The sequence below is a fragment of the Micrasema longulum genome, unplaced genomic scaffold (assembly GCF_059751315.1).
Source record: "Micrasema longulum isolate JH-2025_06_02 unplaced genomic scaffold, ASM5975131v1 h1tg000113l, whole genome shotgun sequence".
In the NCBI taxonomy this organism is placed as follows: domain Eukaryota; kingdom Metazoa; phylum Arthropoda; class Insecta; order Trichoptera; family Brachycentridae; genus Micrasema; species Micrasema longulum.
Window position 1 is genome coordinate 207,819 of NW_028277319.1, and position 27,946 is coordinate 235,764.

The window sequence follows — 27,946 nt, forward strand, 5'->3', positions numbered from 1 at the left end:
CAAGATCAAGAACATTTTAGAGAAGCTAGTATACAAGTCCAGGCATCCACAGGGCTTAAGACCCGTCATTGACAGGTTTAAGTGGCCACTTAACACACTGTGCAACAGTCACCATTCTGCCCATATTTGAACATCTATATTCCTTCGATTCTTTCATGTGTTGATGTTTGTGAAGTTAAAAAGCTGAAACCTTTATTTAGGCGGGTGAGATTCCTCTAATTGAATTATTTCACCTACATACTAGGCAACGCCTGGAAATCTTATTTTTTCAATTTCTATACTTCTTCATGGACCAGGTGGATTCTCAAAATATCAACAATATTTTGAGTTTTTTTGACCCATCATTGACGGGTCATAAGCCCTGTGGATGCCTGGACTTCTATATTACCTTCTCTAAAATGTTCTTCATCTTGGTTGTAATATGTTAAATTATAAACATTATTCATTGTTACAATTGAAATAAAAACAAAAAAAAAAAATACAAATTTTATTGTGAAAGCTACAAATTACACAAAAAAAATATGATAAAAACATTGGATACTAGGATTCGTCTTCTGTCATAAGATTCTTCCAACTCTCTGGATCGATTTGCTCATTGATAATATTTTGACTGGAACACTCTTGAGCTGACATCAATATTGGGAGACATGTACCCGTATTTGAACTTTCATCACTGGCATCTAAATTAAGAGAGAAGTGTTCGGCCTCACCTAAACCTGCTGGAATCTCTTTACTATTATGGGATTTGTCATGATCTGTGACAGTAGTGAATTCTGGAGAAAAAAAAGGTTTTGAACTTTGGTATTGTGAAGTATGACTGTCGTGTAATGATATGGTGCTAACATTTAACGAAATATTTGGTGCCGTTAGTAATTCCTCCTCGCAAGGTTTGTTCATAGAGGCTTCAAAGGCATTTTTGTTTTCTAAAGATAAATCAAAATTCTGTATAATTTGGTTATCGGGAGAATCTTTTTGTGAAAAACAAGATAAGAATCGATCACTCCATAATTCCAAAGACTCTGCAAAAGTAAAAAAAACATAAGTGACAAAATTTGAAGCCGAGTTGACATAGATCCATTGAATTATTTTTTTAAAATACCTTAATGAATATTATTTTTAGATAAATTTTACATTTGAAGCACTAACTTTGTGGTTATTCATTATAATAAAATAAATAAAACAACTTTGTTTTTAACCATTAAGTTTTTATATTTTTTTCCACCGACCGGTTTCGCAAAATGGAAACATCGAGTTTATAAGATAAAATATTAGAGATATTTTTTAAATAACTTTGTATTTTGTATAATTTCATTTGAACAATATAAAAATACTTAAATCATGTTTTTAAAAGATATATGATTAAACAAAAAAATTCATTAGTCTTATAAGTGCGTAGACTTTCACGGTCACTGTTACCAATACATATACATAATTTTTGGGTGATCCGGTGCAAGTTAGATTTGTTCAGCTACCATTGCAGGGGCCATCTTCGGGGTAAACTGTGTGAGTTTATCCTGGTGATGGCTCACGCAGTTTACTTTGAAGATGGCTCCTGAAATGGTATAAGAAACGTCAGAAGGAATCTAACTTACACGGGATCACCCAAAAAAGATACATATTAATTAGTCTCATATTTAGAATACCTATATACTGAATAATTTGATAATCTAACATTGTAATTATTATTGTTAAACAATTTTTTTATTGGTGCGAAATTACCTGTAGCGCGAATTTGATTTTTCAGAATATGTGTCTCTTCTCCTACAGTTCTGTTATTTTGTGAATTTCCTGTAATATCTACAAACACAGTTTCACTCGTTTCTTTTTGTACACCACATTTTTTATTTTCTTCAAACGAGTTGAATATTAAATCTTGTTCCGTCAATGGTACACTTAGATCCAAGTTAGTTAAATGTGAAGAGAAATCATTCTGTAGTAACCTATTCATATTTAAAGTTTTACAAGTGGAATTAGGAAGACATCTCATGAAGTCAAATAGCATATTCTGGCAAGGAATTTCTTCTGATTCAAATTGCGAGTCAGAGATAACTTCGTGTTCAGTCTTTTCCCGGTTATATGAATACATTTCGTCATGCTTATCAATGTGTTGACTAAAATTTCTAAAATTTTCAGTTGTGTTTTGTTTTTCATTAATAACTCTATCAAAGGTAGGATGGTGGTTTGGTGAGTGGTGCAAGGAGTTGGTAAAGACAATTGGTTTCTCTGAGCAATGGTGTATGGGTTTACTAGAAAGAGGAGAGGAACATTTTCAGTTGGGTAAATGTAATATATATAGTTGGAATTCAGAAAAGGTATCAATGCAATGTGTATGTTGCCGCCAAATAGTTAAATCAGCCACTCAACTGAGCGGCTAGGCTGTTCATTAAATGCCGGCATTAAACTGAATGGCTAGGCTGCTCCATGAATGTACGTTAGACGAAAGGGTTGAACGTCGCTTAGCCTCTTTAATTTTAATTAAAAAAAATAAATTGTTTTATTTTTTCATTTATTTTGTAATGTGAAGTTAGGTTAGGATAAGTAAGATTAATAGTTAAAAAAATGTTTTTTTACTTAACTTAATACTTAATTTAACTAATATGTTGAATAAAAAACTATTTTTTTAAATAATAAAACTTAACCCAACTTATCCTAACCTTACCCAGCGGCCGTTTTGGCCGTTTCCAAAGGGCTAGTTTTCACCAGCCCACACGTTGAACGTTGAGTTATCTTAATTACGGCCTAGCCATTCAGTCGGATACCGCCATTTAAGGAACAACCTAGCCGCTCAGTTAAGTAGCTGATTTAACTATTTGGCGGTGACATGTAAATGATTAAAAAATTTCGAGTTGAAGGAATAAATGAGGAAAATTTTTAATAAAATTTAGTTTAAATTTTCAATCAATTTAATGAAAACCATAAAGAGGCACATAGTCATTAAAATATATCTATAAAATGGAGGTTTGTAATGTTTTGTAAACTTCGACATTTATAAAAATAGCTTTTAATTTAATTTATTTCAAATTAATATACAAAATAGAGATTCTTAATAAATTGGTAATCAAAATAAGCTGTTTGACGGTTTATGCTTGTGTGACAAATTTGTGGAATTTATTTTTTTATATGTCAGTGTATATGAGTTTTGTAGATTGGTCTCCAGTAAAAAAAAATGTGTTAAATATAAAAAATATATTTTTTGAACCTGATTTATCATTTATTTCATGTTGCATAAACATTTTTGGTTTCGGATGTGCATGTCCAAATATAAATAAATAAAACAAAAATTAATATTAACAATACATGATTACATTTTTCATAAATTATTCTAATAATTAAAATACAGTTTCACCAAGAAATGTCATTAGAAAAACTCAATCTAATAAATTATTTTGAGAACGCAGTTTGTCAAAAAAAGAGCATAAATTTATTTTGTCAAAAAAAGAGCTGATGTTTTATGGCTTTCCTCTTATTAAGAAAACAGCAGTACCAAATTAGAATGTCATAATCAATAACAAAACAAGCCACTTTTGCCAGCATAAAAACCAGTAATAATTTAGATTTTTACTATTTTAGATAACTTACGGATAAATCGATGCTATAATATATTATTTTAATTTTTAACTAATTACATATGCATAGGATGAATCAGATTGTGTCAGATGACAGAAAAACAAATACATAATATGTAGCTTTCAAATTTCGATTACAATATTTAATATATCTACCAATACAAATAATTATAAACTAATAAAATCAAGGATGTTTGAATCAAAGGGATACGATATAAGGATATGGAAATTGTAAAAAGTAAAATAATACAAAGTCACAAAAATTATTTTTTTTTAGTAAACAACGTAATAATCAGTGTTACTTATATTGTCGTTGCGCCGGTAATATCTGTTAAGGCACCTTGTTTAAATTTTTAAAAAACAACCCTTTTTTATGATAATAAAATTTTTACATTGTGTATTTGATATTGCATTTTATTGCTAACTAAATATATATTGTTACCATTATATAAGAAAAGTTAGCAAACACAGTTTTTTTATGGAGTGAGAGCTGGTTTAAAATCAACAGAGATGCATTGTGGCTCTGTGGTCGTATCGTGGACTCACGGATTAGAGGTCCGAGGTTTAAACCCCATTCAAATGTGAAGCATTTTCCATTTTTTAACATTGATAATTACAATTTCGACCGACAGAAAAAGTTGCCAAAACATTAGTGTAAATCAGAAGAAAACAAATATCTATTTACAATAATTCTTCTTTTTTTTTTGCACCACAACAGGCCAGGAGGCCCAATTACAGTGGTGAAATATATCACGGAACACGGAGGATTGAGAAAAATCACATTTTATTTTTTTGTGTTCTCACCGGGAATCGAACCCGGAACCTTTATGCGTGAGTCAAGCGCTTGACCACTACACCACGGAGGCCGCGTTTGTCTAAATGTTTGTAGACATAAATATTTCATTAATTTAATTTAAAAATTTCATTAATTGAATTTACCTGCGCAATAATCGATACATTTCAATTAAAATCACAGATTACTTACTATCATATTTAGTAGGCTGAGTAATAAATTTAAGTACAAACAAATTACACAAGCTTTGGCAATGAACTGCCATTGGCTTCAGTCAGTTAATAAAGCGTGATTGCATAAAGACACCATAAAGGCTTGATTATTTTTGTAGCCAAAACACATTACCACATTCCTTGGATTTAAACATCCTTTCCAATAATAATAAATTTTAAGGGCCATAAACTTAGCATAAAGTTACACTTAAGTATAGTAGTATAATTCGGATGGGAATACCATCCTTATTCTACTACTATGATAAGAATGGTATTTCCATCCAAATTACGCCGAGTTTATGAGTAAGGCCCTGAAATAAGTTAACAATATCAATGTATATGCTGACACCTGTCAGTATCGAAATTGCAAAGTGAATCATAATAATGATTAAAGGTACAATAACCATATGAAGTAAACGTGGTATAAAGATTTCATACTTTAATAAGGATTTATATAAATAAACTTTTGTCATCAACAAAAAAAAACATAAACAGCAATTTTTTTTACACTTTTGCCATTTTAGAAAAGTCTTAAATGTAAATGAAGAAATAAACTTACGGTAAATAATGATCGTGCATGAGGAATTCTCACGCATTGTACGGAAAACATGCTAAAATATTTTGTGTGATGTTCAGTATTCATTGTAAGACTCTAATTTTCATTTTTAGATAAATTGATTGAAGGTTTTTTAAATGAATGCTAACATGATGGAGAATTATTGAAATAATTGAAACTTTTTATAAAATTTCTCCAGACTTAAAACATCTAAAAATATTATATTCAACGTATTCTTAATTTAGATTAACATATTACATCAGAGATGGAGTTAGAGAAGGGAATATGGAAGTCTGAGTATTTACGGGGCTTTTGATTTGTCATCGGCTGGTTTATGTAGCCACTTTACACACACCGTAACATTCACCATTCTGCCTATATGTCTGAACATTCATATTTCTTAAGTTGATATTCATGATGCGGGTGATATTCAACTGACTGAATTATTTCACTCACAAACGGTGAAACACAGCATAATGGAGAATGTTACACAGTGTGTAAAGTAGAAATGATTTTCGACATCGTTGATATGTAACATTTATTTCAAAAGGACAGAATATTTAATAGACTCTGGACTGTCCCCTGGAGCGTAAGATTGATCATCCTACTTTAGTGTTTTATTTTTTTTTTATCGAGATACGCAGTGGTCAGTATACCAAAGCAGATCCCTATGCACCATTAGATGTGGAAAGGGATGATGAAAGAAAAAAATAACACGTCCGATGACTTTCTATTTACTTCTACAAACTTTTGACGAACTTTCATAAATCATTAAATTTTATATGTAAAATAAAACATATCAACGGTGGAAAAGCAAAAAATTACTAAGCAACATGTTCTAAGACACATTCAAACAAGAGCCAACGAAAGTTTTTTTTTTAATTAATAAAAAATCTCATATTTACCTTACCTATATTATATTAGAGTGATTTCAACATAATTTAAATAAAAATGTGAAATATGAGATTTAATTGGCATTTCTGTAAAGTTGGCTGTGTCGCTTAGTAATTTTTACCTTTCCACCGTCGATAGAACATGATTTATTATTTAATTCTTTGTTTTGTTTTCATTGGAAATTATGAAGTGTAAATACTTACGTAGCATTACTTTTGAGACTGCTAGGTTTAGAAAAACTATTTAATGATTTTCTTTGTGCCAAATTAATGCTTAAAGGGTCGGGGAAAGCGTACCGAGGTGACTCCTGTTCAGAATCGGATGAGTTTAGAGTTTTAACCGGATATTTTGGACGCCTTTTAGAAAATCTTTTGACCTTCACGGGGCTGGGAAAGATCTGTTTGAAAAATTTTGGATTAATTTTAAATTTCACTTCATCATCCATATCATCCTCCATATCACCATCCATATCATCATCTTTATCACCGGATTTTCTTTTGTTTTGTGTGGTGTGTGACTGCAGTTCATTATCTAAAATTTATTTTCAAAAAACAATTAGTAGGTACAGATAAATCACAGACTTCTACCAATTTTATTTGAATGGGGAAGTTCAGTGCAACAGAAAATAGGATATGAAAAATGTTTTCTCAGGCGCGGAAAAAAATAAGACTGCAAAGGGTTAAAAATGAATTGTTTACAAATTATAAATTGACATGTCAGTTAGCAAAACATCGGAAAAGGGATGAAACCAGTCACTGTCTTTTACTTCTGTAATAAATTACAACGAACCTCCGCCAAGAATTTTTTTTCACAAACTTAAATGTTTAAAAAAAGTTGTGATTCACATCACTATGAATGTTTAAAACAAAAAAATACCTTGAGTATTTTGAATTCTCGTATTTTTGTGGGCAAGAATTTCTGAATCAATTAGTTGATTATGAGAGCGACGAGTCATAATTTCCTTATTTGCTACTATTTTAGTTGGTACTGCCGGTGATGCTTGTAGAGAGCGAAGGCTACGTTTTGTTGCTTCAGGTAGTACTGGCGACACTATTAGGCTTGATTTTTTTTTTCGTCCTCGTTTTTTTCTGAAACATTTGAAAGATAATTTTTTACTTAATTTAACAAATGAAGAATTTTTGCTAGTTTTATTTTTTTATGTACTGTTGCCCTAAAAGATGCAGATATCAGAAGTCCTTTTATATCCCACACCACATTGAAGATTAAGAAATTTTCAAAACGGGGAAAAATTAAACCTGTTGAAAGTTGAGTGAAGAATTCACAAGTCTACACATTTTATTCTCGATCCAAAATAAGATCAACCTACTACAGTACGAAATTAGGTTCATACATATGTTAGCTTCATCCGGGGTGCTCTGATATTAACTCATTCGGACCCTGAGATAAAATAGATGTTCAACCGATATATTCAATTGTAATGTATTGTGTTATTCAAGAACAAAAGAGGAAAGGTAAGCATTTGAATCATAACAATGATGAATTTTTATAAATTAATGATATAGATACTGTACTATATAAAATAACGGAATGCTGGTCTTGATTAATTTTTATAGACAAACCTCAACGCACTATGATTATGAAAATATATTTTTTAAAATATCTAAGAACCCTGATATCTTGCAAACTTGTGTCATCCACACAATTTCTGAGCAGCCTGGTCTTGGGGTGCATTCCGTAAAATATACTTTGTTACAATATTCAAGAACCGGTGAAGTTAAACCAACAAATAAAAAGAGACGGCGATTCAGCATATTCTTGACAATCGACAATTTTGATAAAAATGCAATTAGATCAAAGGGTCACTTTTTATTTGGAAAAAAATATCCTACAGAGTTTTGCAGGCTGTCAATAGCAACGATTCTTTACCAAATTTCAAGCGTAGCACTTTCCATAAGGTAATCGAAGAATTGGGTTTCCCATATTGTAATCAAAAACGCGACAGTTTATTGACTGAGCGGGAAGACCTAATTCTTTGGCGTAGATATTATTTAAGAGCTATCGTAGGGAAGTTCGTACGATATACTATCTCGATAAGACTTGGATAAATGCAGGAGATGTATAAAAAAAATTGTGTTGATAATACAGTTAAATCGAGACGAGAAGCTTTCGCACGCAGCCTTTCTGTGGGACTCACTTATCTGTTTATAGTGTTACATATTGGAAGGGCCTGCAGGATTTGTTCCGAATGGTTGGTTAATTTTCGAATAAAAAAAAAATCTGCAGACTAACACGACGCAATGAACGGAGAAACATTTTCGGAGTGGTTTAAAAATATTTTGCCATCACTGGATGAAAATTGCTGCATCGTTATGGATAACGCTCCATATCATTCTGTCAAATTGGACAAGCTTCCAAATAAACAATAGAAAAATGTGACATTATTCATTTTGTAAAGTGGTCACTTAATCCAGCCGTTGATAGGTGATAAGCTCTGTGTATGCCTAGACTTCTATACTCCCTTCTGCAAAATGTTCTCCATGTCTGTTATAATATGTAATATGTTAACATTATCAGCTCCCTAGGGGGTCGAATCCAGTCCTTGTCTACAAAAATTTGGACAAACTCAAAACATTGATACAATATTTATATTCTGATACTATAACCATCTTTACTATCACCATCAATAAATGTATAAATTGCTATCATTTTTTTTTTATGCAAGAAGGTAATTAAAATTAAAATAGAAATTAAACTAGCTAATTAATTTAATTCAATTGATTAATCGGGATTAAAAGAGTTAAATTAGTAGTGGGCAAGGAGGTGGAGCATTGCGCGATTGCAGGTCGATCTTATGTTGGATTGAGAATAGACATTAGTAAATAATATGGTTATTATTCAATGTCTATTAGTAAGTTGTTTATAGATACATTAGGGGCAAAAACAAACTACAGTAAAACCCCCTTTTTACGTTTTTCAAGGGAGCAAGAAAAAAAGTGTAAAACTGAGGAAAACGCTAAAGTGAGGAAATGAAAAATGTATGAAAAAATAGGAATAACAAAAAAAAAATTGATTTGCAACACTATAGTGTACACATACTTCCAGAAAAATTGTAAAAACAGTGACAAGTGGAAATTGTCAATATTTTTTTTATCTATTTTCAATGATTTCACTAAAAATATTTTTATATTTTTTCTAACAATATTATGTAATCTGTTTTTTATTTGATTTAAAAACAGCATGTTAACATTATTTTATGTGTAAATAAAAAAAAAACGAAAATAGAATTTTGAATTTGCATAAAATAACATAAAATATTTTTTCCCCTAAATGTTGGGAAATTTTATTTATACGATATCACCTTTTTTTTATGGCATCATTTAAAACAACTGTCATCTAGTTCGCGGCTTTTTAAATCATCTTTTTTATAACTTTAAATATTTCTATTGTTATGTTTTAAATATCGCAATTTAATGATATTAAAACTTTATTGTTTTTAAACGTTTGTCAACTGTGTATCATGGTTTGTGCACGTCAATATGACGTTTTTGTTCAAATGAAAACTAAGACTAACCCTAAAGGTTAATAGGAACTAGGAACACTTAAACAAAAAGGTCAATTACACTGCACCTGCTTTGAATTTAGGTTAAGAGAATAATTTATCCTTTATTAGTTGTTTACCTGTGTTTATTCTTAATTCATGTGGCACACGCGGTGGCGCGCGGGCCGCGGCATCATTATTACGATATAATTTTGGCTTTTTGACACATCAAATGAATTTCGAAAATTTTTCAAGCGTAAAACTGGGGTTATGAAAAATGGAAAAAACGTTAAGTGGGGAGAATATTTTTATGAGAATGTATGACGAAAAATAGAACCTTAACATTTTTGTATAAAAAGCGGGAAAACGTAAAATCGAGGAACGTAAAAACGAGGTTTTACTGTATATGTAGTTTGACAATCCACAGTACCTACAGTTCTAGAATAATGGATGGTATAAAAACAACTTACGGTGAAGGCGCAGAATTCTTTTCACTACTCTCTCCATCAATATTCTTAGAATCATTTGTGTTTTTATTATTTTTTCCAATTGTAACATTACTAGCCTCATTTTGATCTTCTTTCAGTAACATTTTTAATTCTGAGGATGTAAATATTTGCCTATCAACATTGGTTTCTTCTGTTAGATCTTCGGAAAGAATCTTTTCAAATATTTTCTTTTCTTTCTCGCGAATACTTTTCACAGCCGGTGTATAACCTAGTTCAAAATGAAACACTTTATTTTATCATAAAAACAAATAAATGCTACCTACATTGTTATAAAACTCAAATAAAATAAAATAAGACTCGAGATAATATAATTGCATTATACCTTTTGTTTCCATTGATGGAGACTTTTTTGCCTCAAGAACATCAAAAATTTTGTCTATTTCTTCTTTCTGAATTTTATTTCTGGTTTTTATAGGAGTTGACAACTGTTTTTGTTGATTGACTTTACTGGGTGTAGGCGATTGTTTTGGTTGATTGACTTTATTGGGAGTAAGCAACTGTTTTGGTTGATTGACTTTATTGGGTGTAACCAACTGTTTTGGTTCATTAAATTTACTAGGTGTTGATATAAGTGGAGTTTTTGACTTCCTCGTTCTTAATCCATAATTTTCCGAATCCTGCGGTTTTACCATGTCTTTTGTAGGAGATTGCTTCGCATTATTCTGTTCAGATTTTCCTGGGCAAGAATTATCATCTCGCTTATTCGCCTTTCTGGGTGACTTATTGTTTGTGTTATCATTTTCCACATTTGACTCTGTTAATTTTTTTAATAGATCAAAAAGAACATTAGCTTTCTGCGTATCTATCAGAAGAACATTTTTTTCCTAGAAAAAAAAACAGCTTTTAACTAGATATTGTTTTAAAGCAATGACAGGTATTTATTTTTCAGACTTTCAACTTTAACACACTTACCGTGCCAATTTTTGAAACAGACGTTTCACTATTAGGCTCCTTGGAATACTTTACTGTCAAAAAGTTAAGTTTTTCATTTTCTTCTAAAACAAAAGATATTCTGATTTATTTGATAACCAAAATAAAAATTAAAAATATATTATCGTTATAAAATTACACGGCTGACAAACCTTCCTGCAACTGTGTAGCCGATACAATATTTGATGAAGAAGGTTTTTGATTTCCATTTAACTTACTGCTAGAAAGCTCTCTGAAAAGATAAAAAAAAACTATGTAATTTAATTGACAGATAATATTAAATAGCACATGTATGACCTGTTAGCATTCTTATGCAATGCAGATCCCAGTTTAAAAAATGTGAAAGAACCACTTATATATAACAAATAGTTATTGGCTTACTAACCACATCTCATATCTAGCAAATATTGAATTTCTTTTGAAAAAATCTGTCAAAAATTTAAATTAATGAGATAACAAAACACAATATATGTACATGCAAACTTCAATATGCAAAACAGATATTATATTCTTAAGAATGGTCGGCGGTATGTAAGCTCCTGATGTCACTGCGACTTGAGTATATTTATTGTGATGAAACCTCAGAGTAATACTTCACTAGAGAAGCTCTACTGCACAGAACAAAACAATTCCAAATTTTTGGTTTGGTTTTTAGTTTAACAACAAACGTGTAATGGGCAGTTTCAGTTTACAGTTGCAATTCTCGACCTGAGTACCTAGGGCCCGTTGTATTGCTGTAAACTGTAGCTAACTTTGAGGTTGATAATCATAGAATGGTTTTTGTACATATTTATATTTGGATAATTTATATAGCGCCGTTTTTGTGAAAATCACCTCAAGGGCGCTGTACAATAAATAAATATCCCAGCACGACTTGCAGCTACAGAGCGCATGGACAATTAGGATTCTTGTTTCTCGTCTTGTCTATGGGCGACTCTATTAGCCAGTGGTGTGTTATTACTCTAAAGCCGAAACTGATATACATAAATATTTCTTGGTTTATATTTCAGTGTAATTTGTTGCCACAGCTGTTGGCACTGATTGTCAATGTTATTAATTAAGTGCTTTATTGTGGAAAGTAAATTTGGTTGTATTAACAAATAAAATTATGTATATGTTCAGCTTTTGTTAGTTGCAATTAAAATGAAAACATTTCCTCATCCCGGACGATGCCCTATTTCTGCATATCTCATAACAGTGAAAGTCCATTAGGGAATGAAGGCACGGAATTCAATTACCCGCGAATAGAAGTGCCATTTTCTTTGCGTTTGTAACTATAATTATATGTCATTGAAAGGAATTCGTCATTTATTGATTGTATTAACTGAAAACTGAAAAAAAGTGGGACTAGATTTGAACCTATTTGTTAATCTAGTAATGACCAAGAAGTTATTTTAAGAACAAAGTACATAATATATAAATTTATACATGGGAGCCCTGGTATGAAAGATGACCCAAAAGACTTAATGACATTTTTTTAGGTAGCCAATTTTGATATTACAAAATATCAATGTTCAAACTTATAATATTAGAAATCAAACACTGATTTAAGACTACTGAGTTTGTTCAGTAGACTCAAATCAGTGTTTGATTTCTAATATTATAAGTTTAAATACGGAGTTCTACAAAATGAACACTAAATCAATCAATCTATGTTCAAATTTGATTTAATACTTCTAGCTAGACTGAAGTCTAATTTTTGTACATAAGTAATTCATTTGAGAATTATAGAACAAAATGACACTAAAATAAAACATTGAAAATGCTTTTGAGGACACCTTTAACACAGGTAGTCTGAAATATTTTTTGTTTTAGTTTTTAAATGTAGTATAATTTATAAAATCTAGTAATAAGTGCATATTAAAATACAAAAACATTAAAGTCAAATTAAACTCAAATAAAGCATTTCAATCAGTACTACAGTAGTAGGAAGTGCATACTAACGAATTCAGATTTTGTAGTAATAATATTCGGCTTACTTTGATTGAATTAATCCACTAGTAGATGGTGGAAATAGTGGTTTCTCTGTTTGACTTTGGCTGTGACCTGCACTTTGCTCCGAAGATAGTATTCTGTTAAATAAATGTAAGCATGTTGTTAATTGAGGGAATTATACCCGTATGCAGAGACAAAACTTAAGGTGAGGAAAGTACATTCTAATTTCAAATGCAGAGAAAAACCCGAAGGTGAAGACAATAGAATGTACTTTCCTCACCTTGAGGTTTGTCTCTGCATACGGGTATTAGAAGCAAACTTGGAAATCTCCACCAAAAACAGAAAATTAGTTATTGATGCCAAAATAAACTATACACAAAAACCTACCTACCTAAAATAATAGCGTAATTCGAAACCGTCTCTAAATCTTGCAAAAACAGAGTTCAATTATACTACTTGACACCGCAAACTTAGCATTCTCTATTGAGTTAGTGAAGCATAATTAGAAATCTCACAATTCTTTTTTCAAAGTTTTTCACAAATATCTTAGTAACTTCAATGGAGATTTCAAAGTTTGCTTCTAATACCCACAATTGACACCAATAGTTTATAAACTTTTATTACTTATCTTTAATTTGTTATTTATATGCAAATAATATAAGTTGGCATAAATATTCATTTCCAAAGAACAAAACGTACCTGAATAAATAATTAACTCGTTTTTTTTCAGCAATATATTTCATTTTCCAAAAGTTAAGAATTTCCTGAGTTGCAGGATCTGTAATATCAAATTATTATACACATATAAAGCCCGGTTATTTTAGCAATAAGAAAATGTATTACTAATTCAAAAGCGATCTAACCAATTTTTTCACTGTTTTCATTTGATACCAAAGCTTTTGATTGTTTTACTGGACTTTGGTCTCGGTGATCTAGGTAAACAGTTTTTTTCTTCTTCTGCAGATCTAAAAAGATATTAGACATTTGATTATAATTTTGAAATATATTCTTTTTGATTACACAGTTAACATCCAAAAACAAATAATGTTTAATTATTACTGATTGATGTTTATTATAAATAAAATTTTAAACATTCTAAAGTTATCTTTTTTTTAATCTGTGGGATATTTTAAACGAGTATTATCGGCATTTGAGATTTATCACTTATCTATAATTTCAATATAATTATCAAAGGTTTAAGATATATTTTATAAATCCAGCAAATTCAAAGATGTAAAAAGATGAATGGGCTGGTAGTAGTATTAAAAGGTGTTGCCATACTATGAGTAGCCTCTCTGAATTGAGTATATATTTTCTGCCGTTCAGCACATTTGTTGTTTTTCGACTTGTAAATTGGGAATAGTTTTCCATTTAAAGAGCAGAACATCTGTTGTCCTTTCCTTTGGCCTCTAAAAATTTTTAACATTAATTATTTTTACTTCATAATCTAACATATAAAATGAAAATAACAAATAAATATAAAGTGTATGTTGAATAATCAAAGTATTATATATATATATATACTATGCACAGGTACAATCTTCTTCTTCTTTTTCTTCAGCCTTATTCTCTTCTCAGCTGGATAAAGGCCTCTTCTAAACTTCTCCATTCCTTCCTATCACCCGCTTTCATCATCCATGTTTTACCGGCTATCAAAGCAACGTCATCATCCCATCTTTTCTGTGGCCTTCTAATACTTCTTTTGTTTGCCCATGGTCTCCACTTTATTATTCTGGGTGTCCGTCTGTTATTTTTTTGCTTCGCTAAGTGTCCTGCCCACTGCCATTTTAATTTTGCTGCATGTTCCTTGATATTCACGACTCCGGTTCAGCGCCTTATTTATTCATTTCTTATTTTGTCTCTTAGATATATATCAAGCATCTGTCTTTCCATGGATCGTTGCATGCATTTTAGTTTCTGGCTACTTTTCTGTGTTACATACATGGTTTCTAGTCCGTATGTCGTCACCAGCAACTTGTTTATTTTTTAAAAAAATGTTTCAGTTTGCCGAAAGCAGTCCAACTTAGCTCTATTCTTCTTGACAACTCCGCTGTCTGGTTATCTTTACCAAGTTTGACTTTGTGTCCTAGATATATGTATTCATCAACCACTTCGATTTTGTTATTGTTAATGAAAATATCTCTCTTTAATGGACACTCATTGTTTTATGAATATTCATTTCCAAACCAATCCTTTTTGAAGCCTCATGTAGTTCCATAATCATTTCGCCTAGTTCATCCATGTCTTTACTTATGACCACTGTCATCTGCGAATCTGAGGTGACTCAAGTACATGCCATCGATCTTTACACCCTTATTCTCCCAATTTAGGGTTTTAAATACATCCTCCAAGGTGTAAAGAGCTTTGGCGGTATTGTGTCCCCTTGTCTGACACCTTTCTCTATTTTGTTTTTATCTGTTTTTGTGTCCTCATTAATCCTCGCATCCGTAGTAGCGTTGTCATAAATTAAGGTACAGGTAGAAAAATAATTTTAAATTTCCCGTGGCATGTTTATGAGATATTACTCTCAGACAGTGTTCATTGAATTTAAAAAGGAAGATGTATAATAAAAGAAAGGAATTTTTGATACATTTGATTGTAAAAAAATAACATTTAAAATGCACGTCTTAAAACATACTTTTTTGTCTTATACTTAGTTTCAATAATAAAGTCTTATTTTATCTTATTTTATTTTATTTCTAATTCTTAATATTTTATATATATTTATATTTTCGACACTTGACACTTGTGCAATATTTACACACATGTCCACCCTCATTCCAATATAACACCTACTCACCCACCCTCTCACTCACTTACACTCACACAAACACACTAGTATGTATTGTACGTGTATTTAATGTATTTCTGTGGATATCTGTCATTGGTTTTATTCTCTGTATATTTTATTTGTTATATTTTTGTTGCATGTATTACTGTTGATATCCCCAATAAATAATAAAATAAAAAAAAGGCAAGGACATCATATTGGTTGGACATGCCTTTGTTCTATTTTTATAATTTTCAATAAAATATTTCATGGCGACCTTATCGAAGTCAATTAAATTAGAGACCACATGTGCGGTAGTCGAAACACTACAAATTCGATGTTCGAATTATAAAAATGAAATTACTAACCTTTTTTTCTTACTTCTTACGCGAACATATTCACTGGATGAATCACTTGTCGTATCACTTTCACAATCTGTGGTGGATGAATCAATTATTAGTGGCTCTTTGAATTTTTTTATTGATTTTTGATGTTTTGACGGAGTACTACAATCCCTAAAAATATGAAAGAAAATACATAAGAAAAAATAAAATAAAAGATAAACTGATGAATTTTTCAAACAAATAACGAGGTAGTCATTCTACTTGAAAAAAGTGTAGATTAGGAGAGCTGTGGATAGTAACTATACTGTCTTACTGTAGATAATAGCTAAAAAGGTACATTAAAAATGTCGATTGATGAAAATAATTGTCTGAACAAGAGCAATATTTTTTTTTGTAAATTAGTTCCACGGACTGGGTAAAAAAACAAAAAAATATGCTGTGTTATATTACAATTAGGAATATTCCAATTTATACTAAAGATCACTTAAAAGATTGGGATTTATAACCTATATTACATATTATATGAAATGACACAATAATACTTGCATTGTTTTACTACAAGATGGTTGAAATGTCTTATGATATTCAATGAACTCTTTTCTACTTGTTTCAGGCGTTTTGTTTGAGATCACTGGTTTCCCTGTAAAAAATACAGCACAATTAAATAAAATGTAAATTAAAATGTTGATTAAAAGTAAAACCGAACACATATTGAAATAGTATACATAAAAACGCATGCTAGTGTCTTCATTTTTTAATTTTAAAAAGTGCAAAAATGTACATTTGATAGTAACGATAATTCACAGTTACAATTTCATGTTGTTATTATGACCAAGAAATTATTATTATAGGAACATCATTTTAGATCCATAAGGTACATATTTGGGCTGAAATAATACTAGGTGCAAAATTACGCAGTACAAGCAGTATAAAAATACTAGAATTTAAACTATATGCCGTAAATTATTTGTGTGATTCAAACATAAAATCTACATTAACTTTGTGGTCAAACATTTTAATTAATGCCGGTAAATATTAGTGTTAAACTTAAATTTTTTATTAATATTGATATTTAAATGTTTAAAGCACACTATATGGCAAAAATCATCCTCGTTAGGATGTGTTGCCTTAACCAATTAAAAAAATTAGTCTCTTCATCAGGACTACACTCACTACACCAACGAGTGTCCTGACAAAGAGACGGGTACATCTCGAAACCGGTAGACATAAAAAGTCGGTAAGTGGTTAAATACTAATATTCATCATGATCAATCTCTTTCCGCACCCAATGAAGCATAGGGCACTGCATTGGTACACCAACTGCAGCGTATCTTGACCATTTTTTGTTACATGAAGGTAAGATGATCAGTCTTACGCTTCAGGTACCAATCCAGGGACCATGAAATATTCTAGTGTGAAAACATCCCTTTGAATAAATAGTTCGTATCAACCATGTCGGGAATCGAACCCGAGACCTCTAATAAATAAATACTAATATTCACTTACGGTAATTATATGTAGGTAACTGAGAATGATTATCAAATTAAAAACCTTCATACATCTAATTACTAAATAATTTAGCAGTGATAGCAGTGATAAACATGAATAAACAAAATGCGTCACTACAATTTGACTATCAGTCCTGTTCTAATAATGTGTTTGTATAGAATTTTATTAGTACATAAATTATTTACATATCCAATATACAACTAATGAGTTACAAAAAATCATATATACCAGTGGAAAATCCAAACATGTTACCGTTCTTTCGCATTTTTTTACCCGTCCCCCATTCCGTACTGAATAAATCACTCGAATCATCTGAATCCAGTAATAACAATGATCTTTTTAAGTTTTCGGGGCTGTCTATTTGTTGGATCGCCTGAAATATTTGTTTCTCAGGTCGATTGGGAGGAAACATGTCATCAGTATTTTGAATTTCTATCGATTCTATTTTTGCATTTTGCGAAGATTTTCTTTCTTCAGAGAAAATGACAGGACTTTCGGGTAAGTCTGAACTGTGTGCTGAGGGTATAAGAAGTGATATCGAGTCAGAATCTTCTATATTTATAGAAGTGGGGGTAGCCTTGACTCGAATGGAAGCAAGTTCAATATCGGTACTAGAATCTGGGTTAATTTCAATACTTGGTGAGATGCGTTTAGCAGTATCATCCTTTTTGATTTGTTTGATCGGTGTCACAGGAGCTGAAGTTTTGCTAGGACCTAGTAAAAAAAAAGAAACACTAATTCATAATACAAAATAAACCACCCTAGGTAGACTGACTAACAAGTCATTAAAACCAGCTTTCTTTTTCTGTTTGATGAAAAACCAGAAGTAAAAACAACTATAGTTTAATAATTGTGTACGTAAGGATGATAATATATTATTATACTGAATTAAATTAGTATTAGTTTGACTACTAGAAAAACTAAAGACTATTTATGGCAATTTCAATGTTGCTACATAGCTAAAATGAAATGTGTGGCAGTATAAAATACGACAGCAAAAAAATAAGCATTAATCCTTAATTGCACGGTATCTAATTTGAAACATACCACAAAAATGACCATAAAAGTACCTAAAATAAATAATGCAAATGATTTTGTGATGTTACAAATTAGATATATAACCAAGATAATACAAAAGAAGTGTTAAGGTCCAATGGCTCAGGTTCCTCCATCTGAAGTTCATAAAGAGGAAACGAGTTATTGGATGGTGTATGAATCAACAAGGCAATGTTGTAAATTGCCTAAATTCAAATGAAAATGAGCTGTACAATTATGTATAGAAAAACATAAAAATTACTTTCTCGCTTTCCATCAATAAACATATTTAAGGTAAACACATTTTTTCATACCTAATATTTCCATGAGTGTAACCATTGCATAGTGTGGCAAATTTGATACATATCTATTTTTGAATCCATTTTTAGCAGATGAAATATCATTTTTAATATATAAAAAAACACTAAAAAAATAATCATGCAATAAAGGCTTGATCATAAAAAAAATAATTTGAAAAATTCAATACAAATGAAGTTCTTAGAATAATTTTATATTTGTAATTTGATTATTTTAGAAAAAAACATAATTACAAAGACCTTTAAATTTATTTTATTTATCAGGTAGTTAAAAGAAGATACTTTAAAAAATAAGAAGTTAGTAATTTTTCATAGTTGTTGTATCTAAACAACTAAAAGACATAGTTTAAATTCTTTAATAATAATACATTTTATTCCAGCTCCATCGGGCGGGTAGTCAACCAGCCATATAACCTTTAAAAAGTATAGAAGAAAAAATATTGGTTAAATAATAAATGGCATAAATAAAATTCTTTAATTGGAACAAGCAGCTCAGAGAAATGAAACGAGAAAACTTTTTCAAAATTGCGCATGCGTCAACAATTTTATTACTCTGGGAGTTGTAGAAAACTTGAGTGACCATGCCTATGTTAAAAAAATTACCGAGTTAACGAATAAGTGATTATGTTGGCTCTTAAACTAAGTAATGTGTGAGAAGAAGAGATTTTTTTCCTTCTGGAGAAATTCTGCGATATTCCAGTTGTCTCTCGAGAGCCTTAACCATGGTTGTCTACTTTACAAGGCATCAGGTTCTAAAAGTTTTGGAGATCCACTGCTGACAGTTCTGCAGGAGAGTGCGAAAGCCTGGATACTATTTTAGAACACCATAGAAGCGGACAAGGAACATAATAGGGAGCGCAGTCGACGTGTTATTAACTCTTAAACTGTGCTAAAAAACTGTAAAATTGAACAGACATACGAAAGAGACATATTAAGTCTTGTATTTTATGTAGACTCATAAAATATCATAGTCACATGAGGGTTAATAAAAGTGCATTGATATGAATCCAATTTGAAAAGAAATCTTAGGGCACTGACGTATAATAAATAGATATGTTATTCCCTTGCAATCAGCATCTTAGATTTAGCAATCGCTCTCAACAATAAAAAAAGAGATAGCAAATAACAATACACTTTGCGAGAGAAAGAGATACACGTATTTAACTCTCCCTTCCTGGTGATGTGTAACTAGCACACATTGTATCTAATAATTTTAATATTTCTATAAATATAATAAATTATGGGTTAAGATTTTTGGAATTCTTCCGTTATACGTTTACATATCGGTTAAAATATTTTTTAATAAATAATTAATATTTATTGGGAACAGAAAAAGTGGGATAAACCACCAACACGTTGCAGAGTATGAAGTAAACGAGTACCGAATATATAATTGTCTCACATACTCCTATCATCTCACTCTAGATATTACAGGCATATTCGGGAGCGAGAGAGACAATTTCACACAACACATGCGCGAAAAGCAAAGTTGCCAGTACTTCTGTCAGATGCCAGCAGCCAGTTAGTAGATCACTGAGTTTTGTCAGGGGCGTTATTTTACCCGCAATGCGAGCATGATCTAATGATTTGAAATATTATCACTTTTGACTCCAACTATAAACAATTGAAGCAATTGCCGATGAAAATTCAATTTTTCAATGACTACACAGCACCGAAACGCACGGGTGTTTTTGGCAAAGTAAGGGAAGGGTTAATTAGTTCATATTTCTGCATATCTGTTTACTATAGCTACGACACGGGCTGTCAGTGTTATTATTTACAAACTATAAAAATGTAAAAAAAATAAAAATAAAAAAGTGTATTTACAAATAAAACATTATATCCAAATTATTTTTTACAGTTGGAGAATAATAACATAAAAACTAATGTCTGCTAGAGAATGGAGGCAATTAAGCTACGAATCAAAATGCCATCTACTACGCGCTTGTAACTTGTCCATTTAATTATATGTCACTTAAGGGTGAGTGTTTATTAGGCATTCAATGCAAATTTATTAAAAGCAATCTGAAAAAAATTCTAATGGTTTTGATGGTAGAGAAATTAAACAAATGCAAACAAATATATTCATAGTCAAGTCATAATTACTTACTAAAATCCAGCTAACTAGCTGCTGAGCCCAAAGAAAAATATTTTTACTCAGGGTTGTTACCACTAGGAAACTAACGCATGTTTATGTAATGAAGTATTCTTACCGGCTGCACTACTTGGTGGTTTATCTTTTCGTTTAGTGTCAGTCCAATCTAAAAGATTTTTGGTATTGGTGTTGGCACTGAAAGTTAAAACATGAATTTGAATTAACATTACCAGTCATGAAAAATAAATACGTAATGGATACATTTGGCACACATTAAAAAAAAATATGCACTAAAAACAAGGAAGACTGTTTTTAACTATTAAAATGTTTATTTGCAAACTGATTAGACCTGAATTTATTTAAATACACTTACCCTGAACAAAATTTTTGGATGGTTTCATTTGGTAATCCAAAATATGGATTGCGTAAATCGGGAATGATTCTTTTGATAAAAACTTCTTTTAGGCTTTGCCAAGTTCTGTTAGTTTTCTAAAATCGAAAAATAAGAATTTATTTACATGAGCATCACTGTCCACCTTATGATTTAATGGTCAGCGTGTTTGGCTGCCACGCAAGAGGTCTTGGGTTCGATTCCTGACATTGTTATGAAATATTTATTTAAAAAAGTGTTTATACAATTGAATATTTCGTAGTCCTTGGCCTGGTACCTAAAGCATTGATCTAATCATTTTACCTTCATGTAATAACAATGATCCGAGATACGCTGCAGTTTGTGTACCAATGCAGTGTCCTATGTACCATATGGTGCAGATGAGGGAATTATGATAGTGATAATAATAATGGTTTATTAACAAACAGTTATTCCTTTATCTAAATTTTTTTGGTAATAGATTTATCTGGATTAGGTGCAGTCTGCATAACTAGATGCAACCTGTTTTAAGGCAGACATTTTTGTGTAGAGCAAAATAAACAAATCATGACTACCGACTAGTGAATTTACTACACAATTTTAACTATCATTTTTATTATTTCTGAATGTGTTTTTATCAATTTAGATATTGATTTTTAAACCTTGTTCCCTTTACTTTTTTATATATTTTTTAATGCTAGTATAATTATATGAATATTGTATTTGGGGCGAGTTGAACAAAATATAATAATTAAAATTTTATGCATACTCCAGAATCGGCAAATTCTACCCAAAAACGACGACCTTTTACTTCAGAAAATCCGTTTTTATCAATGATGTATTTTAATATGTTTTTCTTTTCCAACATAGAATATCCTTTTCTGTTGTCTCCAGAAACATCGGTTAGTGAGGACCTAAAAGAATCATAGAGCAATTATTCTATGTTGGTTCTTACTACTTAGTGCGAGGTATGCATTTAGAACACAGTTTTGTAGCGAAGTAAACAAAATTCTCAATCCATCAAAATGTCACAATAATAAAACTTGATTAGTGGAGTTCATTCAACTAATACACAATCCAATTATTTACACACATTTTTATCTTTTTAGCATATTGAAAATTTTAAGATAAGAAAGTGAAAAATAATATTAAAAATTCATACGCTGTCATTTTGAAAAAAGAGCTCAATTTACAATGTATCTGTCAATTTTCAAGACTGGATGGATTATTTCCAAAATCGTCACATGCTTGCATAAATAAACAACGGCGCAATGCCAAAATGTTTATTTAGTAAAAAACTAAATTTGACAAAACCTCAAACCGGCCAAATGCGAAAAGAAAAGCGTCAAAAAGGCGCTCAACGAAATTTCACCTGGACCACAGATAAAATATAAAGTGGATAAGATGCGATGCGATACCATGATGCGATTTACGATAATATCTATGGATATCAATTGGATGCGACTTGGGACTTTCATGATGTCTATGCATTTACAAGGGAATAGAGAACTAAACAACCTAATTCATTACTTTTATCTTTGGGCGCACTGTCATTTTCCGCTATTTTCCGGCTCGGCTATTGTTTGTTTGTGTTTGGTTTTTATCTTCCTCGTGTTTTGTTTCAGGAGTGCAATAATCAAGATTTTATACAAAATGTCTTTTAATGAGATAAGCTTAAAATGGAATGGTTACCAAGTTAATATGCTGAATAATTTGAAATCATTATTCTACGATCAAGGATATGCCGATGTCACTTTGGTATCGGAGGGAGAGAGTTTAAAGGCGCATAAAATTGTTTTGTCAGCATGCAGTCCTTTATTTAGCAGCATCTTTACTGTAAGTTTCTGCTGTTTATAGTGTGTTTCAGTGAACTATAAAGTAGATGTTTACAATGGATATAATTATTATGTAGTAATGCTCCCTTCTGTGATTTTATTAGCGTCATTTTCACCATCAAGTACATTCCATTCAAATCTTTATTAAACTTAGCTTATGTGTGCCTAACATAAAGTTTTCATGCAAATCATTTAAATTTACACACTTACACCGCCTACTATTGTATGATTACTTGGTTCACCGACAGCCTTAACAAAAGCTTATTAAACATTAAAATGCACTGAAATAACCAAGTTCTTATGGTGACCTCTGTTCAGTAATTATTTTTCTTTTCAGCAAAATCCTCACCACCCGATTATCTTCTGCAAGATATTAGTTTACCCGCGTTTACAGACTCTCCTCACTTTGGTATTTACAATGAGAAGTTAATGTACCCAAGAGTTTTAACCAGATTACTTAAGGCTGTGCCGAATCCTTAAAATTAAAGGACTGTCAGTTGTGGATGAAGACTCACTAAAGGAATTAGTAACAATGAATCTAGTAAACGAAAGCTATGTACGGTGAAAATGACTCCGAGTCTACCAGGAAACTCTTGAAGGGTGACCCTGTGGTTGAAACTAGCAAAGAAAATGAGTTTCCTAACTTCGAACAGGTAACACATGTTTTTCGTTGTTAGGTTTTCTTTAATGATTAATTTCAATCAATTTTTCCATATTTCCTCCCCAAAAATGTTTTCCCTCTCTGTTGCAATAAATTTCAATCTTGATAACTCCCTATGGAGTGGAATCTAGCCATGTCTACAAAAATTTTGACGTACTCAAAATATTTTTGATTAATTTTATGCTGAAAAATTCAATTTCCCTCTTGTTAAAATTAGTTGATGAATTGTACATTTTTATGCATTGATTGTTTACGATAATCCAACATATAATTTCATGTGAATGATATTTATTTATTTATTCTTTTGCAGTTTTTTGTATTATTTAAAAAAAAAATTAAATATGTAGTTTAAAACACCTCTCAGTGGGTGCCTCGCGCCGAGTGAAACATTTTATGTAGTTTTAATACATGCCGTAAATACATAGTAAACCAAATTTTATTTCTACGTTTATCCTATAAGTAACTCTAGAAATAAAAATGCTTCTTTACCTGTTCGGCCTGACCCAGTCGTCAATCATAAAGTTTATTCTTCTTTAAGGTTATTCCTAAAACTGAACCTCCAGAATTGATTTGGGCAGAAGCAATTATAACAGAGGGTTCTGAGGAAATTATGTCTAGTGTATCGGATTGGGAATTGCCAAATAACAAGAACTGCGAAAGTTCCGACAATTGCAGTCAGATATCCAATGAAGTTGATGCTACCAATATTTGTACACAGTATACTCATGTTGATAAAAATCATAAAAAGAAGAAAAAGAACAAACAAAAGATTCGCAGTAAAATAGTTTGTTTAAATGCTGACATAGATAAACGCGATGAAATGATTGGAAGCGGTAAAGAGAATGTAGTGTCCGAAAGTGAAACAGAAAAAGAAATAGATGATATCTTCCATGGTGATATTGCATGTGAGCCAGATCTCGAAACAGGTATATCTCCTAATCTATTTTGACTGCATTTATATTTTACAAATATTTCCTGTGTCATATTAGATTTGCACTAGGGCCTTAGCGTGTGGCCAATCTTTTTAGCTTTTATATTATACAGAATGTTTCTAATCCCTAAATTATTGTTTGATGTAGAATGTAAGGAAGTCGGTATTGAGGGATACAAAAGCCCGAAGTTTCCCTGTCCCTTCTGCACCAGAGTTTACCACACCTGGGGTTACCGCAGGCGTCACATCAAGACGAGGCACAGAGCAGACAAGTGAGTATAACACATTGTAACTTATATAATGTAATCTGTCTCTGGCGTTGTGTAATACTGTCAATTTTTACATTATTATACACATCTAGTTAATAGTACAAATAAAAAAGAACTCTTTTATAACTTTCCATGAAACTAATTGTGCTAATATTCCACCCGAGTACAGTTAAACGTAGTTTGACACATCCCGATCGCAGGTTTGAGCTGAGCCAAAGTTTCGGCCGATGTTTGGCCGAAACTGCACATGAAAGTTATTTTATTGACCGAAACTGACACTTCGGTCGGTCACTATAATTAATCATCCATTTTGCACAAAATGATAAAACCATATTGATATGTATTGCTAGTAACATAAATAAATTTAATAAAGTTCTCTTGTATTATAATAATGTAAATAATGTAAATCAAACATTTCATTGTTTTTGTTTCAGACCAACTTGCAAGCTGTGTTTTTCAATATGTACATCCCAAGCCAGTTGGTTTGAGCATGTTGTCCGCAAGCACGATATAGGACGTGTGGAGGCTCGCAAGTGTCTTGTGGTACTCATGGAGGCTCACGCCGTGCTCACATGCCCCTCCCCCCCAGCCCTTCTATGCTCCTGGCAGATATCAACATGGAAGAAATCCAGTGACTGATATAATGCACCCAAAATCTAAAATTTTCTGCTCAAAATGGTAATTTTTATTTCAGTTTAATGACAAATCACGTTGAAAAAAAAACTTGTTTTCTTAATTGTCAGGTGTACCCAGCTAAAGCAACCGGTGGTTGAAACATTTCATCTGTTTTCATCGTAATGATGGATACGTAAATTCAATATCATTTTTAACAAAATATGTAGTTAAGCTTTTCAATACTCACTGTACACATTATCGCCTTAGCGCCTTTTTAGTATTTTAAATTAAAAGGAAGATAAACTGTTTTTAACCTAACAATGTTTAAGTATGTCCAAATGCTTGCAGACTGGCTGGATTTACTTTCTAGGGAGTTATTCATATTTACATTTATTTCAACAGAGAGGGAAAACGTTTTTGAGAATGGAATATGGAAGTCTAGGCATTTACAGGGCTTATTTGTTGAATTAACTTCTTGGTAAAAGAAGTATAAAAATTGGAAAATTGTTTTCAGGCGTTGCCTAGTAAGTGATTTGGTTCAGCCGGATGAATCTCACCCACGTGATAAAGGTTTCAGCTCTTTTACTTCACAAAATTCAATAGATGGAAGAGTAGAGGAAATGTGGATGTTCAAGCATGGGCAGAATGGTGAATGTTACACAGTGTGTAAAGTGGCCACTTAAACCAGCCAATGACAGGTCTTAAGCCCTGTAAATGCCTAGACTTTCATATTCCCTTCTCAAAAAGGTTTTCCCTCTCTGTTGAAATAAATTTAAATATGTTTTTAACGTAATATGTAGAAGACACTTTGTGCCAAGTGCCTGTTATTTGAATAAAATAAAATTCATAGCATTTGTCGACTCCAGATCACAGGACTTTTACAGGAAAGGCATCAACTAGCATTAAAATGGCAAAACTGTATATATAATATCGGACAATATTTTGATTAATTCAATGCACAATTTTCACACATAAATATTTGTTCAATTTTTCTGTACAAAATGGAAATTTCGTAAATAACCACCTAATAAATTAAAAATATGCTCTATGTATGAGAGTTTTAAATAATGTAACACCAATCATTTGATGATTGTTCAGAACAATTTAATAAATTGCATGTTGATATTTAATGCAAACTCCGAATACTTCACAATGTGCACTACGAAAGTTAAATATTGTCAATGCTATATTAGGACCCTAAAGATAATCTTACGGTCTCGTAAGTATGTCATTGTAACAATGTTGCAGCTGACCTTTCAATCATCATATAATTTATAAGTATTTTTGTAATGTGTATTATCAGGGTTATGACCTAATTAAAATATATTATACATGTCTATATACATACATAATTCGACTGTATTATTTATACTAGGTTATATAGCTACCCTCTGAGATGGTATTATTCCATTCAATAGAATGCCTAAAATACATAAAAAAAATAATTTGATAAAATTTTTGTACAAAGCTGAGCAGCTTTATTTTACTGCCTAAATTTAATATATATATAGGTATATGACATTACTAGAGTTTGATCTGATACATATAAATATTTATATTCTTAAAAAAGCATTGACCAAATGATAATTTTTGATTTATTGTCTTACGAGCTGTGAAACACATTCTTACGAGTGTAAGAAAATTTAACTTCCCTTTTAATTAGAAAGTAAGTGCTTTATATTTTTCTATGTATAAGGAAACTTTTTGACATATTTTTTTTACCATGCATATTATGTTTTTGTGTTTCCAAGGTAACAATTATCGTGATGAAACAATTCATAAAATTATTTTCGCGTCTTGAGCTTTAAAATGAACCATTTTTTTTTTTTAATTTAGAAAGGAAAAAAAATATTTCTTATCATCATACAAAATCTGATAATGATTTATAAAAAAACTCAAGCCAAGATATTCTTTCTCAATAAATGTTTTGTATAAGTACGAGAGAATCAACCTATTGTGTAAACTTTTTTTATTATTGTATTTGTATTTACTATTGTTTTCGAATAAAATATTTTTTTGTAATTTATTGATGAGCCCGAGAAGTTAAACATAAAATTGAGGTAAACTTACCATATTTTACTGGAAGCACAGTTATGTAATATATATTTTCAGCTCAAGTTGGATGAAGTTTTCCGTGGTTCTTGAATTATACTGTGACATTATTTTGCTAGTCATTAAGATATATTTTTATATATATAGCTATTTAAGTGTGCTCATGAATAAATATACTATTATATTACAAAAAACATGTGGTATTTTTTAGGTTTTCTCAATTATATAATATCTAAGATGATTGAAATG

The 27,946-nt window shown here is 31.0% G+C and overlaps 2 protein-coding genes across 4 annotated transcripts; one reads left to right on the forward strand and one right to left on the reverse strand.

The window, feature by feature from the left end:
- Positions 1 to 474: 474 nt before the first annotated feature.
- Positions 475 to 22,779, reverse strand: LOC148284518 (uncharacterized). Of its 3 annotated transcripts, XM_088239073.1 has the most exons (19): positions 22,497 to 22,779; positions 22,104 to 22,248; positions 21,338 to 21,453; positions 21,083 to 21,159; positions 17,746 to 18,231; positions 16,555 to 16,648; positions 16,033 to 16,179; positions 14,176 to 14,303; positions 13,758 to 13,859; positions 13,594 to 13,672; positions 12,939 to 13,031; positions 11,112 to 11,191; positions 10,942 to 11,024; positions 10,352 to 10,853; positions 9,991 to 10,237; positions 6,898 to 7,109; positions 6,225 to 6,552; positions 1,720 to 1,940; positions 475 to 1,019 (listed from the first exon to the last, which is right to left on the reverse strand). In XM_088239073.1, exons 1-19 carry the CDS (start codon positions 22,502 to 22,504, stop codon positions 541 to 543), a joined length of 3,627 nt encoding a protein of 1,208 aa, XP_088095199.1. In that variant the 5' UTR covers positions 22,505 to 22,779; the 3' UTR covers positions 475 to 540. The 3 variants fall into 3 exon arrangements, with proteins under 3 accessions (XP_088095199.1, XP_088095200.1, XP_088095202.1); XM_088239074.1 differs by lacking the exon at positions 1,720 to 1,940 and having other exon boundaries at positions 862 to 1,019; XM_088239076.1 differs by lacking the exons at positions 475 to 1,019; positions 1,720 to 1,940 and having other exon boundaries at positions 6,182 to 6,418.
- An 863-nt stretch (positions 22,780 to 23,642) lies between these two features.
- On the forward strand, positions 23,643 to 25,807 carry LOC148284519 (uncharacterized). Its single transcript, XM_088239086.1, has 4 exons — positions 23,643 to 23,822; positions 24,369 to 24,756; positions 24,910 to 25,033; positions 25,465 to 25,807. The coding sequence occupies exons 1-4, from the start codon at positions 23,724 to 23,726 to the stop codon at positions 25,667 to 25,669; spliced, it is 816 nt and encodes a 271-aa protein (XP_088095212.1). The 5' UTR covers positions 23,643 to 23,723; the 3' UTR covers positions 25,670 to 25,807.
- Positions 25,808 to 27,946: the final 2,139 nt, after the last annotated feature.